The sequence below is a fragment of the Elephas maximus genome, chromosome X (assembly GCF_024166365.1).
Source record: "Elephas maximus indicus isolate mEleMax1 chromosome X, mEleMax1 primary haplotype, whole genome shotgun sequence".
NCBI classification, from domain to species: domain Eukaryota; kingdom Metazoa; phylum Chordata; class Mammalia; order Proboscidea; family Elephantidae; genus Elephas; species Elephas maximus.
In genome coordinates this window covers 37,596,927-37,615,130 of record NC_064846.1, presented here as the reverse complement: position 1 = coordinate 37,615,130, position 18,204 = coordinate 37,596,927, and the positions used below count along the sequence as shown (strand labels likewise).

The 18,204-nt window shown below is 42.0% G+C and overlaps 2 protein-coding genes across 7 annotated transcripts in view; one reads left to right on the top strand and one right to left on the bottom strand.

Moving 5' to 3' along the window:
* Positions 1–218: 218 nt before the first annotated feature.
* PGRMC1 (progesterone receptor membrane component 1) lies at positions 219–10,202 on the top strand. The gene is made up of 3 exons (XM_049871720.1): positions 219–654; positions 5,657–5,812; positions 8,963–10,202. Exons 1-3 carry the CDS (start codon positions 327–329, stop codon positions 9,064–9,066), a joined length of 588 nt encoding a protein of 195 aa, XP_049727677.1. The 5' UTR covers positions 219–326; the 3' UTR covers positions 9,067–10,202.
* A 1,817-nt stretch (positions 10,203–12,019) lies between these two features.
* Positions 12,020–18,204, bottom strand: part of LOC126068936 (A-kinase anchor protein 17B-like) — a 119,223-nt gene continuing 113,038 nt past the window's right edge. For 5 of the 6 annotated variants that reach the window (XM_049871711.1, XM_049871710.1, XM_049871713.1 and 2 more), the window contains one exon: positions 12,020–16,437. In XM_049871711.1, the coding sequence (XP_049727668.1) occupies positions 14,791–16,437 (1,647 nt within the window). In that variant the 3' untranslated portion in view covers positions 12,020–14,790. The remainder of the gene's footprint in view (positions 16,438–18,204) is intronic. The other variant, XM_049871715.1, reaches the window with a different exon arrangement.

Here is an 18,204-nt window from a genome sequence, read left to right as displayed (position 1 = left end):
CGCAGGGAACTGCAGGTAGAAGGGAGGGGTGGGCTGCGCTCCGCGGCTGGGGAGTCAGCACTGGGCGGGCGGGGTGCAGGGGGAGGCCAGAGCCAGACGCAACATGGGGGAGCGAGGCCGGCTGCGCCCGGCGGGAGGAGGACGCGGGGGCGGGGCCTGAAGGTTCCGCCCCGCCGGTCCCGCCTCGCCCCGCCGGCCCCGCCTCCTCCCGCCGGCTCGCCGTCCTGCCGGCTAGCTCCCGCCGCCACTCGCTGGCTGAGAGGGAGGAGGAAGCGGTGAGTTCCGGAGCCGTGCCTAATCCCGGCCCAACCTTTGCTCCAGAGATCATGGCTGCCGAGGATGTGGCGGCGATGGGCGCCGACCCGAGCGAGCTGGAGGGCGGCGGGCTGCTGCACGAGATCTTCACCTCGCCCCTCAACCTGCTGCTACTCGGCCTCTGCATCTTCCTGCTCTACAAGATCGTGCGCGGGGACCAGCCGGCGGCCGGCAGCGACAGCGACGACGACGAGCCGCCCCCGCTGCCCCGCCTCAAGCGGCGCGACTTCACCCCGGCCGAGCTGCGGCGCTTCGACGGCGTCCAGGACCCACGTATACTGATGGCCATCAACGGCAAGGTGTTTGACGTGACCAAGGGCCGCAAGTTCTACGGGCCCGGTATGGCCGTGGGCGACTGCGGCGCTGAGACAAAAGAAAGGGGGGCCTCAGCGCGGGGCTGGGCACAGGGGAGGCGAGGGGGGCGAAGAAGGGCCGGGGGCGGAGAGCCGGGGGCCGGTCATTCCGACAGCCCCGCGGTGGTGGCGGGGCTGCGGTGCTCGAGGAGGGCTGCGGGCCTGGGGGGGGGGGCGCAGATCCCCGGCCTGCGCTACCCGGTCATCGATCCGGGACGGAGGAAGAAAGCCAAGGCGCTTAAACCCGGGGTGGGTGGGACTGCGGTGCTGAAATGGCGGGGGGGGGGGCGGGTAGGGGGCACATCAGAGCCCGGAGTGCGGGGGCAGTTTTCAAAGGTATCATGTTTGACGGTTCCTGGAAGGGGTAGTGGTGTTCGGCTCGAGAAAAGAAATAAGGGTGTCTCGAGGGAGCATGAGGGGCGGGGGGAGCGAGCGGAGGGAAGTCCAGGCTTGGAGACTAAGTGAAGGCCAATGACGCCAGAAGTAGCCATGGTGGAATGTGGGGGTGTGGAAGAAGGAAAGCGGAGATGGGATTAGCAGCAGGTAGCAGCATTGTGCTTGATGGTGAGTAATGTGCGGGTGCGGTGTGTGCCTGTTGAGTGTATGTGGTTTATTAGGTGTCTGTCCACGCGCGCAGTGTGGCATGTGTCAAGTATGTGTGTGGCATGTGTTTGGTGTGTGTGTGTGTGTGTGCGCGCGCGCGTGTGTGCTATGCGTGGTGGATGGAAAGGCGAGAAACTGGACAAGGGCAACTGCGTTGGGGGAAGTGAGCTGTTGAGGGAAGAATAAAGGCTAAGATGTGGACCGTGGTTTTGTGGCAAGATGATAAGGTAATACAGTGTTTAGTCTGAAGCAGGAGAGAAAGGGCTGTAAAAAATGGAGGGAGGAAGAAGTGGGAGGACCCTGAGAAACAAAAGGGGTCGGGCTAGGGGGGCTAGGAAGGCTGCTGGGTGGAAGAATTTCAGGAGAAACCAACCAGAGGGGAAATGAGGGATGGATGACTGCTGGGCTGTTGGAGTGAGCAGGTTTGAAGGGTTTCTTAGAGGTAAGATTTTTCCAAACCTTGTTGCGCATCACAATTACTTGATGAAAAATACAGATTCCCTGGCCTAACCACCGTAACCACAGAACAGCCTTTGTGGGCGAGGTCCAAGAATCTGCATTTTCGCAGGCTCTCCCAGGCAAATTTGAGAAGCAGCCAGATTTGGAAAGTTCTGATTTATTATTTACAGAGGAGGAAAAAAAGATACTAGCTACTCCATTTGGACTCCAAAAAACTAGGGCTTCAAACCGGTTCGTTCTGGCTCAAACTCCTGCTGATAATTTACATTTTCACCCCAGATATATCTACAGTTTAACAAGATCCGCAGGTGGTTCATATGTATAATAAATGTTGATAACCACTGCTCTATTGTGGTTTTCAGAATTGGTCCCCAACCAACAGCATTAGCATCACCTGAGAACTTGTTAGAAATGCAAATTCTCAGCAGGGGTTCGAACCGGAACAAACCAGTTCGAAGCCCTGCTGAAAACAGGAACAGGTATTTCCACTTGATAGTGCTCTCTCCCCACTGACCCCTTAGTCGCCCAATCAGCCAATTAAAATCAGATGTGTAAAGGTTCTTGCGACACTTCCCACTTAGTAATTTTTCCTTGTGGACAATTTAGAATACCTACGTCCAGAAGGCATGTAACTGTCAAAATAATTTGAATGGCATTCCTATATTATGTGCCACCTTTAGTGGTGCACTTAGAGGCTTTATCAGTGAACAATTATGTAAATATCTGTTGTTACTGAGCTATACTATGAAGTAGTCAAAACATGTGCTTGGGGTACTCTCAGTGATTGTAGTTTGCAAAGTCATTGTGAGATATGTAGGCCTGTGCACAGAGCACAAGACTGGAAATCAGGCAACCTGGGTTCTAGTCCTGGTCTATTCACTAACCAGCTGTCTGACCTTGTACAAAGCATTGTTTGTTTCTCTAGGCCTTAGTTTTCCCTTGGAAAAAAATGATAGGAATGGCCCATTATGAGTCCTCTAAGTCTCCATCCTGCACTGTCATCCAGTAAGCCTGTGACTATATGACATCATGGAAGTGATGCTTCACATTATAAAGGAGTCCTGAAAATTACTCATTCAAGTGCCTACTGTTTTATGCCAGCCACTGTTGTAGGTGCTGGAAATATAGCAGTGAACAAAACACACAAATCCCTGCTCATGAAGCTTACATTCTAGGGAATATACATTGTGGTGAATGCTATGTATTCTCCAAAGACGTAATGCTCCCCTATACCTTGTTTATGTATTCTGTGAGGTTTCACCACATAATGACTATAATTTCTGAAATGGTGGGTTGAAACCAGTACACGTCGCCTATTTTCAAGCACTAGGTGCTACTGTTTTCACTGGAGGCGTATGTTTGTGGAATATGTGTGAAGGTTTCTTTTTTTTTTACCTTCTGTAATGGAAACAGTACCACTTAATGATAATTAAAAACAACCATTTTCCTTTGGAATCTTAAAATTGATCATAAAATTTGTCTAATTATTAAAATATTTCTGGTGGATTGAAGTTTCAGGTGACCAGGTCATATTGAAACTTGATCTATTCTCACACATGGTATAGAGGTTACCCATGATACCTGGAAACCCTGGTGACGTAGTCCTTAAGAGTGACAACTGCTAATGAAAAGATTGGCAGTTCGAATCCACCAGGCGCTCCTTGGAAACTATGGGGCGGTTCTACCCTGTCCTGTAGGGTCACTATGAGTTGGAATCGACTCTACGGCAAAGGGTTTGGTTTTTTGTTTGTTTGGTACTCAATATACCTTTGGGGAAAGAATACATTATTTAAAGTGCACTGGGTTTTCTTCATTTTCTGGTCCAATATTTAAATAAGCCTTTTTTAAACATCTACTTTTTAAAAGGAGCCCCCTGGTGGCATAGTGGTTAAGTGTTACAGCTGCTAACCAAAAGGTAGACAGTTCGAATCCACCAGGCGCTCCTTGGAAACTCTGTGGGGCAGTTCTACTCTGTCCTGTAGGGTCGCTATGAGTCAGAATCCACTCGACGGCAATGGGGATTTTTTTGTTTGTTTCTGGTAGCACAGTGGTTAAGCACTTGGCTGCTAACCGAAAGTTCAGCAGTTCAAACCCACCAGCTGCTCCGAGGGAGAAAGATGTGGCAGTCTGCTTCTGGAAAGGTTACAGCCTTGTAAACCCTGTGAGGCAGTTCTACTCTATCCCAGTTACTATGAGTCAGACTCCATGGCGATGGGTTAAACATCTACTTTAAGTATAGTAAGTCCCCAGGTTAGGAAAGTTCTTCCACAACTGTACTTGCCCTTTAATATTATATAAATGTGCCCTCACTTTGAAATAATTGAACCAGTCCCTACTGCCAACAAATTCTTTATCACAGTGGCCTTCACTTGCTGCAAGTGCAGCTTTGACATCATTGAAAAGGCTTGGAGCCTTGCACTAAACCAAACCCAAACCCACTGCTATTGAGTTGGTTCCGACTCATGGGGACCCTGTAGGACAGGGTAGAACTGCCCCGTAGGGCTTCCAAGGCTGTTAATGTTTACAGAAGCAGACTGCCACATCTTTCTCCTGTGGAGCAGCCGGTGGGTTCAAACCAGTTACCTTTCAGTTAGCAGCCAAGCACTTAACCACTGCACCACCGGGAATCCTTCTTGCACTAAACCAAAAAAAGAAACCAACCCCACGGCCGTCAAGTCGATTCTGACTCATAACGACCCTATGGGACAGAGTAGAACTGCTGCATAGGGTTTTCAAGGAGTGGCTGTTGGATTCGAACTGCCGACCTTTTGGTTAGCAGCCAAAAGCTTAACCACTGTGCCACCAGGGGTCCTCTTGCACTACAAACAAAGAAACCAAATCCACTGTCATCTATTTGATTCCAACTCAGTTACCCCCTAGGGCTTCCAAGGCTGTAAGTCTTTATGGAAGCAGACTGCCACATCTTTCTCCCATGGAGCCACTGGTGATTTTGAAGTGTCAACGTTTCGGTTAGCAGTTAATCACTTTAACCACTGCTCCACCAGGGCTCCTTAAGTAAGTCTAAGTAAGAACACCTGTTCCACTTACCTACAAATTCTTAAAAAGACACCTGGGAACTGATCTTGTTCATAACCCGGGGACTGACTGTACCTGCAGGATGATCTACTGCCCTTGCACACATTCAGTACAACGTCTTATATATAGTTGCATTCTAATATTTTATAGAATTATTTAGGAGTATTAATTTGGCCTTTTTTCCATGAAAGTTTTAGTATTTTCTCTTCAAGGCCACCTAAAAAACAGTGAAGGCGCTGATCTCCTGTGCGCTCTCTTATTTATTGATAGTGAAGGTTGTGTAACATGTGGACAGATTTCTGAACCACTGATAATCTTAAAAAGTGATTTCTCTTGCCCATGTTAATGTTTAATTGAGTCTCGCAATCAACAATATAAGATACCTTTGACTCACTTTTTAAGAAATCAATACGTTTATAAGGAAATATCTTCATTTACTCATTCGTGCTTATTTTAAGAAACCATAACTCAAAAAAAAGAAACCATAACTCTCACTGGTGTAGCTCCAGTGACTAGAACAGAGCCAGGTTCAACGTCTTCACATCAAATTCTGGCCCATAGACTCAGTGTTATCTTGGTAAATCCCACCCTCAGGGAATAATCATTTATGACTTTTTACTAGCTATTTGAAAATCACAGAAGATTGAAGAAAATGTATAGCATTTTGGTTTCTTTTTAGTTATTTAAAAGGTAAATAGCAGCAGGTCTTTAAATGTCCATTATGTAATGACTAAGGTTTCAGTATCACTTACGGTTTCCGAACAGAATTGGATATTCAAAAAGGGGACTTTCTGGGTTGATGGGTAGAGAACCCAATTTCTGTGTATGAACCACACGAAAATTCACTGCCTAATAAAGAATCGCTGTTTGGTTTGGTTTTGTTTTTAAAGATGGGCCATACGGGGTCTTTGCCGGAAGAGATGCATCCAGGGGCCTTGCCACATTTTGCCTGGATAAGGAAGCACTGAAGGACGAGTATGACGACCTGTCTGACCTCACTCCTGCCCAGCAGGAGACCCTGAGTGACTGGGACTCTCAGTTCACTTGTAAGCGTTTTTTAAATTGTTCCAGGATCAAATTTCTACCAGTAATGGGGATTCACGGCGGTACAATAGTTATTGCTAAGCAGCCTGAAACCTGGGAACATTTTGATAGGCTCCTGAATGTTAGATGGATCAAGTTCATGGCTTGAAGTAATTGCAGCAGTGCCGAGTCACTTGCTATGATTGCATACCAATTTTTAGCTAGTTCTGAATTGAAACTTCGGTTTCTGGTTTTGTTGGTTAAAATTTTGAAGGTTTATATGGATTCCACACTAGTATTTGGTGCTTGGCGTGTAGTGGAAAGGACAGTGGCCATCTTGACTACAGAAAGAGGAGTTTTCATAAGTCCTCTCTTGTAGAACTTGCCGTTTAAAAGCAGCCCACATTTTTGTGGAAGAATGGAGACTTGTATTCTACAAAACAGCTTCTCTTTGAATCAAATTGAGCCTAACTGTAGGCCTCATAAAAATGATGCTTATGATCTGCCCAGCAACAGTGTTGTCTGCATTTAAAGAAAGAAAAAAGGAGACACTTGTTTCATGGCTCATGCTGTGGGCTCAGGTCTTTGGGGGGAAGTAAGGATGGGAAGTTCAACTCTGGAGAATTCAGGAATTGACTTCTGTCAAAGCTAAGTGTATAATTATTGCTTTGGCAATATTTTACTGCCAAGAATTTGAATGAAAATCTTTCCCAGCTTTTATAAAACAGTGTCCAAAGACAATGACCATTTCTGGGGGGGAAATTTTTCATTTAAAATGTAGTTGTTTTTTTCTGTTTGCTATGATGAGTTAAATATTACTGGCTCTTTTGGCTAAATCCATCCATTTTCTTTGAAAATAATGCTGACTTCAGAGAGTTCTGGGTTAATCATTAGCCAGATGTGGCTCTACCTTTAGAGTCTGGCTCTCAGGCAGACTAAGTATAACTTTTAAATCTTGAGGCAAGTCTTTGTACTTTGAAAACATAATCCAGCTACCTAGCATAGTTCCTCATTTTTTGCATCCTAAGGATGCCTTTATAACAATGGATTTTTCTATGTGAAATAAGTGAGTTTATAATGTGTGATTTACAAAGCTCCATTTGCTAGGGCTTGCCTGCATTAATGTGAGAAAAAGTGTTGTTTTTTTTTTTCTTGCCCCAAATACTGTTGTGACACCTCAGCTACGGTCAAAGCCAGTGTGGATTCCCCTAAAGGCTGATTTCCCAGGCACCACTCAGCTTTTTCTCTTATTTGTCTTGCACAGTCCCAAGCACCCTAGGGACCTTTATAATAAGTTCAAATAGGGAAGTTCCCATTGTTCCCAATGATTATTTCACACAAAAGCAGCTATGGTTACCTGGCTAGACAGGTTGGTTACTGCTCTAGTTCCTGCCCATATTAGAAAGAGGAGGTTCAGTCCTCTTGGCCTCTGGCATTGAGATGTTTAACCCTGTATTAGCTTGGCTGCAATAATGTGGTGTTTGGCTTACTCCATCCCGTCTCAAGTCTTGGGAAAAAAAGCACTATGCTTTTGCACACTTATGTCTGTTTTCTCCAACATCTCCAGTTCTCACCTGGTTCCTTTACCACTTTTTTTTCACTCTGCATAGGTTTTCTCTGTGTTGGGAGGGAAATTCTGTCTCCTGCTATCCTCTCCATCCACTAGACTATCATCATCCCTTCACTATCAAACAAACTTGTAGTAAATTGTCCATAATCACTGCTTTATTTCCTCTCTATACCTTCCCTCCTATTTCCTACAGTACGGCCTTTGTCCCTACAATTCTGTTGAACTTTCTTTCTCAAAGGTTTCCAGGGGCCTGCTTCTTGTCAACACTGACTTCACTTCTCCAGTCCTTATTGTGGCTCTTTTGTCATGTTCCTCTCTAAAGTAGCTCCTTCTATGGGATCCCCAATACTTTCTTTATACACAACTCCTTTCATGATGCTGGTTGTTATCCCCTCAATGTGTCAGCTCTCCCCACTTCCTCCCTGGGATCCCATTTCCATTCGCCCAGGTTTCCTGCCTTCTGAACTTTGCTTTTGGGCAAATGCTTCCCTTTTGGTCTCACATGGTTGATTGTTCTGAGAAGCATGTTCCTTATGCGTATTATTGTTCACTTCATAGGCCTGTCTATTGTTTGGCTGAAAGGTGATCTCCAGGAGTAGGTTCACTTTCAGGTTTGAAGGGTGTCTGTCTACAGGCCATAGTCTCGGGAGTTCCACCAGCCTCTATCAGACCAGTAGGTCTGGTCTTTTTTAGGAATCTGAATTTTGTTCTATGTTTTTCTCCCACTTTGTCCATGACTTTTCACTGTGATCCCAGTCAGAGCGGTCGGTAGGCTAGCCAGGCACCATTATAAGGTCCCCATTTCTGTCTGGAATCTCGTTTTCTAAGCACCTCATTATGTCAGTTTTCCAGTCTTACATCCTTCCCTTTCCATTCCCAATGGGCACCATCCTTCTCCTGGCTTTGTTCTTTCATACCTGGATCTGCACAGTAGCTTCCTGGTCATGCTGCTCCTAGTTTCTTACTGTAATTTGCCTTGTGCACCCTGTTTTACTGTGTCATTCCTTTGTTCAGTGCCCTTTGCCACCTATAGGATAATAAGTCCAAACTCCTTAGGCTTTCTTTTCAGATACCTCATAGTATTTCTCCATATTACTTAGTCAACCTTATCTCCTACTACTTCCAAATGGCAACTCTGTTCCTGTCAACTTGGTCTCTTGATTGCTCCCCGGGTGGGTTCAATCTTACCTGTATTCCTTTATACATGGTGTTTTCATCTCCTACAGATCTCTCCCTCCCTGAATCCTACAGTTTGCAAAGCTCAGCCTTAGTACCTATCTTTCTTCCACGGAGTGCTCTGCAGTTCTTCTAACTCAGAATGAACCCTTGCTCTTCTAAACATTTCTACACACAAACACGATTCATTTTGACTCACTGTCCAACATTGCTGCCTGTTTTATAGTCTGTCTGCTAAACAAAACTAATCCCCTGTGGGCAAGGACTATGTCATAAACCATCTTTGAATTCTTCAAAAAGCCCAGCACATTGCTGAGTATATTGTAGGTCTCCAATAAATGCTTTAGAATGAAATTACTTAGAAGTAATTTTCTATAAAGCATGCGAATGACCATTTGTGGTGTTTTTTTCTCCCCTCTACCTCCAGTCAAGTATCATCACGTGGGCAAGCTGCTGAAGGAGGGGGAGGAGCCCACTGTGTATTCAGATGAAGAAGAACCAAAAGATGAGAATGATCGGAAAAATGATTAAAGCATTCGGTGGAAGCATATCTATTTTTGTATTTTGCAAAATCATTTGTAACATTCCAGTCTGTCCTTAAAGCGTTGTGATTTCAACATTTAGATAAGTTTTGAACTTGCTGTGAATTTTTTAATTATTCGTAACATCACTAGTGGCACTGATAAAAGTAAGTTCTGTCTTAGAATATGCATGATAATGTTGATGTGTCACAGATCCAGAAAGTGAACGGTAGTGCTGTAATAAAAATGTTAATATTCTTCTACCTGTAGTTAGTATAGGCTAAATTAAAAAAATTTTTTGACAGGTAAGACTTTCATAGTCCCAAAACAGGTAAAAATGTTAAATGTGCAAAGTCCTTTAAACACCAAGGACAAAGGACCAACTTTTAGTCATGATGTTCTTTAAAGAACTGTATTTTTCGATTGATGTAAACTGCATGATTTCTGTTATATCTACCTCTGAAGCAAATCTGCAGTGTTCCAAAGAATTTGATGTCGGTTCCTGAGAGCTGTCTGGTAACAAAACGGTATCACAAAGCTGGACTTATTTGGCAAAAGATATTTACTGTGTTTCTGGACTGCTTTGTATTAAAACAGGATCTGAACATACAAAGGAAAAGCTTAAAAAAAAAAAAAAGCTGGCTTGCCTGCAAACCTAAATTTGTGAAGATTGTAGCACTGTCTTCCCAATTCCTGTGTTCATAGCGAGGTACTGGTTATTTTACACAATTCGAAGTGAGGGGGAGGCATACAGAACAGAAGGAGCCAGGTAGGTGTTCGCTCTCCTAAGAACCGTCGTACATGGCCCCAAAGAACGAGGAGAAAACTGGAAACGTCACTAGCCAAGTGATTTTTAAAAATTATTCATAAGGTAACAGTCATTGCATTGTTACCAGACTAGCCACTGCAAAAACTAGTAGTAAAGTGTCTAAGTGTTTCATAATGTTTGTGTGTTAATACTACACTTAGCTTAAGTAGACTGTACAGTTGTATAAATTAGCAAAAGTATTATATGAACTAGTGAGATTTCAAACTCTTGTAGTTAAATAATCATTGTATTTTCTTGTGAACTGTGTTTAGTGGTTTTACCTCAAATCAGAAAATAAATGATGTGCTTTGGTGAGTTAATAAAATGGTTTTACCCAGTATAGTGTGGTGGGTTGTTTTATTTATTTTTTTACTTTAATCTAAAGAACCAGATTCGGTCATTTTACATTAGCTTAATAGGGTTTCACTTTTGAATACAAATTTGTTTTATTCCAAAAGAGACAAGGGAAGGAGCAAAAATTCGGAAACCTTGTACCACAAACCAAGTATGAGCTTGTCACATTAGGAACTACTGATTTTTTTTGTTGTTGTTGTTACTTATCAAATTCTGTCTTAAAATTGTAAATGGCAAACCACCATCTTGAGGTCTATAGCAAGGTCATTGAGGAGTAATTGTACTGAAGGCACTGTTACCAAGTGCTAAGAAAGGGTTTTGTTGGTTTTGTTTTAATGTCATGTCGGATCAGGGAAGTATCCAGGAATCTATGTATTAGCAAAGTCAGTTCACCTCATAGCAAAGGAGGACATCAGATTTGCATATGCAGTCATATAAACACAAGCAGCCTATTACCCTGAATATTAGCGTTCTGTTGTTTTACTGTTGAAATTGGCAGTGTTTTCTTACAAGAGATGTACTCTGAACAAAAGAAAGCGCAGTTTTCCATTTTTCTTGCCATCAAACCATACTGCATATTTAAGTGTGCCTTTCTTCCTCACTCGGTTTCATTCAACAAATACTTGAGTGCCTATTTTGTGCCAGGCAACCTGTTAGGCCTTATGCTTTGGGGAAGGGGTCGGGGAGGGAAGTTGGGCCTGGTTATAGCCTGAAGTCTCATTTAGATGTGAAGATTAGGCTACTTCTTTTACAAAGTTAAACAGGTTTGTTTGCTGCCAAGAAGAAACATCCAGAGCCTTGTTACAGTTTCACTCCCGATAGCCTGATACCCATCCATTCAGAGATGAATCAATACTGTACTGATTCCATGTAAAGGGATATTACTATAAGCCCGAGTTTTGCTCTAAGAACTTCTCAAAACTAGCTAGCATACTCCTAAGCCATATTATGTAAAAGGTGCCACGCAAGAAGAGGCGGCAGTAGCGGTAAAACCGCTATAGTAGGTGGGGGTGTTCAGGTTAACATCTGTTTGTTCCCCACCTGCTTTCATCCAACCAGCTGCAGAGGTATTTTGTTCTCAGTACCAGCATGTTGTTCATAAGCGGCATTTTGCTACATGTGTTTTAGTATGTCTCCATATTTGTGGCTTCTCTGCATAATTTAACATTCACCTTATCCCAGAGGGCCAAGTTTATGCAAATCATAGATCCAGAACAAATATCCATACATTCCTTACTGTTACAGAAGGAGCTCTTTGAACCCAACAGGGACCCTTTCAGCTCTAAAGTAACGAGATTTTAGTCTAAGGCACAGTGTGCCTTTGTAATGTAATGCTTAGAGGCAGTTTGCTGTACATTTCATGTGAAAATACAGTTAACTCTTGTATGGTCAAAGACTATTGAGGGCCCTAGCTTCTTGGACTAGATTCCCTATCCCGCACCCATACTTTTATTTTGAATATAGTATAACTTTTAACACCACCTGGTGCTGGAGGGATGAGATAAAATTCAATCGAGTCCAATTTTCTACATTTTAAATAGTTCTGATAAAGCATTTGCTGACGGGAGGATAATCTTAAACCTAAATATCATGATTTCAGTTTATCCAAAACAAAAACAGATCTTCAGTTGCATGAACTCTGACAAAGTCAGTTTCCACAAACTGGCATCGTAAAGGACAAAGCTGCACAGAAATGTCATATTAAAACTAGACACCAATATTTTCACAGAAGCTGTTACTGTGGGTGTGCGACGCTCTAGCCAATACATCCTAGCAAATGAACAAAGACTCGATACTCACTATAACAATTTTATTTTAATCTCTCTGAAAATTAAATATGTATTGTTTCGCTACCAATGCAAATGAGAGGGATCAGCGACGTCAGTGCAAAGCAGCATACTACAGGGTAGAAACTTTCACCCAAAAGTGGAATTACCAGCATTTATTGAAAAGTTAACGTTTGGAACAATCTTTTTAACAAATAAAAATACATCTATTTGGTTCTCGTTTTCAAAATTATCAGGTTATGTGGGTGGCTTACTACCTGAGAAATTGAACAAAAATACATGGACAGGTTTTTAGCTTTCTTAAAACACTATCAGCAGCGCATACAAAGAAAAACATGGAAAACACTTCAAAAGACAAAGTTTGAAGTTGAGGCCCTTACTTAACAAGACATAGAAGAAAAATAGGAGAAATTACTTTGCACCACTAAAGTAACAGCACAACAAAGGATAAAGACATTAATTACTAGAAAGTGGTTATAATACATTCAGTGCTATTCTATTCTTTATTGAGCCAGTCAATTGGAAAGTACAGGATAAGTTGTTCTCTTCCCCACTTAAGGCCCACTCAAAAAGAGGTTTACTCAAATCTAGACTGCATTACCACAAAACAGACATAATAACCCAAGGCTGTACAGAAAGTAAACAAAAAACCGGTATTTTTACTTTCTTCTGGCTCCCAGGACAGTATTTATTAAACAAAACAAAATTGTTATATGGAAGTGACTTAGCACCAGTTCTATTATACAAAAAAAAAAAAATTTTTGCACATGCTGTATTCTGCAATTTATTTTTTAGATCTGGTTACTGAGCAGCAAATTGTTTTTGTGTCTATAAACTGCAAAGAAAAAAAATACCAAATTACAGAAGAAATTGAGATTTATTTTGTCAAAGCAAGCATAGCTGCTTTCCATTACAAACCCATAATGTCCTTTGTCTCAATGGCATGAAACATGAAAAAAATTAAGAGGCAGATCATCACTGGAGGAGAATAATACCTAGTTACCGAAAGTTGTCTGACCAAATACAAGCTGTTAGTAGTTTAAAAGGCTACTCCGGAAAACAGTACTTTCAACATTAATAGTCATTGCTAGTCTTGAGAAAAGGCACTCACCCTGTGAGTGATTTTTCAAACTTGACAAGCCAAACCTGGCTTCAATGACAGAGTCACTGGCTTGCAAGTAGAATCGAACACAAGAGAGCCAACAAGTCATTCATTGGTCACTATCTCATTAATAATAAACACGATCTCCTACGTTATGGTCATTTCTGAACTTTACGTGCACGAACAGACCTCTATTAAGATGTGATTAGAAGAGATCAGTGAAACAACGTGTGGCTCTTCAGACAAATGATGAGATTTTGTAGCCCCTTGAGATACCAGGTTGCACAGGAGGCTAGTTATGAGCACTTGTCGTGGGACTGACTGGCACCCTTTATTACAGAATATCTAGTTAAGACTGTTTGGAATGCACCATGTCATATGAAAATGGCGCTTTGCGCTACTTCTGTGGATTAAAATCATCTTTTTCTGCTACAGACAGTCTCTAATCTCATTGATGTGTCTTCAATTGTCAGGTCAGGTAATAGACAGCTTTGTTGCAGGGAGAAAAAAAAAAGGGTCATCTACTGCCCCTGAGGTCCTAAATCCTGTGTAAGGCAGAATGAATCAGCCAAGCTTTCTACAGAACATGTACCACACTAAGATGTAAGTCTTTAAGAATCTATAAAATATCTCCATTTAAAAACATATTTAAGAAGTCCAAAACCAGCAGGTAGAAAGATAAATTGCTTATGTTGAGAGTTTACAAATCCTACATACAATATTTTTTTCCCCAGCTAGAAAACTAACTATAAGCTTTGCCCTTGACTCTTCCTAGCCCCATGGCATTATTGAGAATTAAGGAGGCACTTGTTACTGTTTTATAAAAGTCAGCTTGGGGATATTCAGTGACTTTTTACCAACCGATGTCACCCAACCCTGAGTCAAAGGATTACATAACCCGAAATGGAATACTGTCATGTCCTCTCTTCCCAAGTGCCATTATTGGTGCCTGAGGATCTTTCAATATTTCCTTTTGCAAATCCCACTGGTTAAGTCACTTCAATCCTTTTGCTTTTCTAGGATGGGAAGACATTGGGTTCTTCAAAAAACAACTCTGCTAATGATCTGCTATACATTTAAGCCTCAAGACTTTGTTTTCAAAAGAATAACTCTTTGAGTACTACGAACATATTAATAGGATAATTTCCTTCCGGTGGATGCTCATGAGACACTCTAATGTCATGAAGAAGTCTATTATATGTTCTTCTCTTATCTATAATTATTTGTAGATAAAAGTCAGTTAGGAAAGTTTGTTGTCGCACATGGTGCCTCTGACCAAATCACGGAACATAGAAAAAGATCCGTATTCGTTGCTCCTGCTACTAAATGATGACGTTATGACAGCTAAGGAGTCAGAGGGCTATCAACACCCCTCTCAGTGTTAATTTGCTCCTTCGCTGGCACCAAATTAAAGTTGCAGTTGAACTGTAGAAACGACTGTCCTTGGATCAAGAAGTTTTGCAAGCACATTGTTTTACCAAGCTTCAGAATCTGGATGCTTTGTATTGCCAAAGCTTGCCAACACACCTGCAGTAATTTTGAGACAAGGCATTGCATTTAACCTTGCTCAAGCTTTTAAATGTTGCTCTTTTGCTCTGTAGTTGCTAGCTAGATATCTGGTTTTAAGTTTTCTTCTTGCAAATTGTTCACTATGAAGAAGAGTGTTCCTGACCTAAGTGACCATCAAAACATTTGGAAATATAAAGAACTAGTGTAGTTGTTTCGTAAATAGCTTCCATAGTCAATGTCTTCCTGACTGTTATGTCTAATATAATAATTGCCAGAATTCAGCATGAAATCTTCAGAATTTCCATGTCTTTTAAGCCTTCTTTCGTCCTGGTTATATTTTGACTTCCAAGGAGTCTCTCTTCTTGTGTAAAAATCTCTTAAATAGAAAGTGTTAGCACTTTCTGATGACATTATTGGCACATGAGAGGGTCTGTAGTTCACTTTCTGGTCAAACGTGGTACCATTAAATCTCCTTCTCTTTCTTGTAATGTCCTCTAATAGATTGCTAGAACTGGACTTAGCATAGTAGCCTTCATCAAACAAGTATTTGGAGGCTGGCTTTCTCTTTTTGCTGTCGCTTCTCTTGTCTCTCATGGAACTGTCTTCACCCTCAAGCCATGAGCATCTCAGTTCATTCTTAGACTGCTTGCCTGGTTTTCTAAGCTTATATTTAGAGTGTTTTTTCTCACCATCCTGTTTACATTTTGAATACGAGGTCTGACCTGACCTAGTTTCTTCACCATCAGTGATGATTTCATCAGGGTCAAGAAGTCCTTTTTCTGGGGAGCTATGATATGCAGCCACAGAATTCTCTTGCTCCTCTTTGTTTACGCTGCTAAGGGTTTCGTTGAAGCATTCGGAATCACTACTGATTTCCTCTAAGACATCTTTCAATTCCAAAGCTAAGCCTACTGACCTGCCGGGTGAAGAAACTTGGCTTTTCTTTCTGGATTTCAGATCTTCGATCTGGTGATCGTGGGTCTCTTCCAAAAGATGGCTCTCTCCATCAGCTGGGGAAAGCTGATTGCCAGCCTCACTGACTGTATCCTTGAGATGGTTTTTAAAGTCCTTGGAACATTCTTTGGCATAGTCCACTTTTTCTCTTTCTTGTGGTTTATGGTCAGGATCTTGAGTACAAATCTTTGTCCGGTAATCATCTTCTTGAGTATGTTCTCTCCATTCCAGGTCTTGCATTGAGCCGAAACTGGTTAAGTGATGTCTACGTTTTCTCAAACTGATCTGAAATCCATTTCCCTTGGGATGGACAACCCTCTGCCACTGACATGTGCTTGTTACGTGACCTGGTTTTAGGAAGATACGGGCATATTTTGGAGTCTGATAATAGTTTAATAGGTAGTCGATAAATTCATCGGTTTCATAGATCTTCTGTTTTCTACCACAGTCTCTCTCAAGTAATCTGGAAGAATCAAATTTATCAGAACTGTGACAATCTTCTTTCTCGGAAGACTGAGCTTCAATTGTTGTAATCTGCAAAGAATTCTGGTCAGGGATTAAACTGTGACTGTATCTCTCAGTTAAGAATTTTCTGGTTGTCTCTTTTCTAGTTGAATACCTTAATTTTTTCTTCCCTAGGCGGTGGGAAGATTTACGTAAGTGAGTCCCAGTTTTTTTCTTCATTTTTTGTTTTCGTTTATTGTCTGACTTGGCAACCTGATATTTTGGCATTTCCTCCTGATTTTGAAGATACTGTGTGTTTAACTCTTCTTTCTCCAGAGTTTCCAGTGTGTTCCCCAGAGCACGATCTTTCTCTGCTTCAGGGCTTGCAACATCTACCACCTGTGGGTTAAATTGTGTGGATCCCTTTAAAGAAAAAGGTTAAAAATCTCACATGAAAAACTAAACACATTAAAATTTTTCGGAGGAAGTTGGGCTCTCTGATATTGTTCTGAAGAGATTTCTAATAACACCTGGGATAGATCCAAATTAGGAACAACATTAACCAAAAACCTGTTGCTGTCGAGTCGATTCCGACTCCTAGCGACCCTACGGGACAGGGTAAAACTGCCCCATAGAGTTTCCAAGGAGCAACTGGCGGGTTTAAACTGCTGACCTTTTGATTAGCAGCTGGGCTCTTAACCACTGAGCTACCAAGGCTCCAGGAATAATACTGTGCTAGGAAATGGGAGGCACACAATTAGATGTCTTAGTCTAATATGCGCTGCTTTTACTATGCCTGTGCCCATCCTTACACTAGAAGGCACCATGCCTTACGTGGCCTTCAAAGTTCATGACCTTTTCTTCATTGGTTCAAAAACTTCTGAGAGCCTAATGTCCCAGGTATTGTGCTAGGGGCTGAGGATATGAAGAGGAATAAGAAACGATCTCTAGCCCTTCCAGAAAATTCTCATACAAGACTGATGGGAGAAATGTGTGGCATATCAGATGGAGTTGTCTAAAAGGATCAACTGGCTTAAAAGATAAGACGTCTTTCTGTTTTTCACTCCAGTCTCTCACTATGGATTGCAGGTGAGGAGTCTCTGAGTTCCACCTCCCCTCCCCATCTCAGTAAGAAGCAAGGCAGCAAGGAGAAAACGTGGCCATGACAGTGGTGCTCTCTGCTCTGCGTAACTGCTGGGCATGTAAAAGGTGCTGCCCACAAGCCTCGCCCTGCGGAGAGAGTTTGCCCTGTGCACCCACTGACACCTGATACAAATCAGGGCACAGTGTTTGCCGATTACCTGGGATTCAAACCTGCAGACTGTGTAACAGGTATATTACTGGTGCCAAGAGTTAGGTGGCGCATACATTTAGAGACAAATTCTTTAAAAAGGAGTCACCCCTGGCAGTCATTAAGGTAAACTATAAAAGATCCAGCCAGCCTTGTTAAAAATGTAATTGTAAGATTTTTCTGATCCTGATTTTACTAAGTTTGATCGTCCACACTAATGAGTGATTTGTGTGTAATGCTTGTCCACACTACAGGCCCAGACTGCAAATGTACATAAATATCCACAAACTCTCTATAATCTATTAACTATATATAATATTAATTAAGTATCTATTAACTACCTAATACGAATGCCCTTCACTCTTTATATTTGAAGACAGTGACTGTGGATTTTTTAAATTAACACTTTGGGAGCCTTTTTGGCTTTTAATCTGGAGCAGCTGCAGAGTCTGGCTATATTAAGGAGCTCACTCAGTGGAAAAAAAACACCTTTCAAAAATGAAACTCTCCAAAGCAAACAATTGCTCTGTAATATGAGAAATTCCTTATCAGATCATTTACAACTAGACTAAGATGAGTTGCTACACAAAGGTATCTGCTCAAGGCTCTTCCTTCTTATCCAAACCTGCTGTAGATGAATGGACAAGTAAGGTTACAGTGTGACAAACCTAACACTCACACCATCCATTTCTTCCCCCTGCTATTTTCTATTCCATGGATCAGAAACAGAAAAGTAGATACACTAACTAACTGCTCTGGGTAATAGCATCCAGAAGTTTAGAAACATAAAGTGTGTGTGTTGGATGGCAGGGATGAGACACAACTCCTTTAGAGAATTTGGATACCCCTTTTATAAATCCATAATTGGGGTTATTACAGATTAGATTAGCCTATTTTAA

Excerpts from the sequence above, each read along its gene's own strand:
- PGRMC1 (XM_049871720.1), top strand. The coding sequence starts at position 327 with ATGGCTGCCGAGGATGTGGCGGCGATGGGCGCCGACCCGAGCGAGCTG. Across the intron at positions 655-5,656 it reads CCGCAAGTTCTACGGGCCCG|ATGGGCCATACGGGGTCTTT; the intron begins GTATGGCCGTGG and ends TTGTTTTTAAAG. Across the intron at positions 5,813-8,962 it reads CTGGGACTCTCAGTTCACTT|TCAAGTATCATCACGTGGGC; the intron begins GTAAGCGTTTTT and ends CTCTACCTCCAG.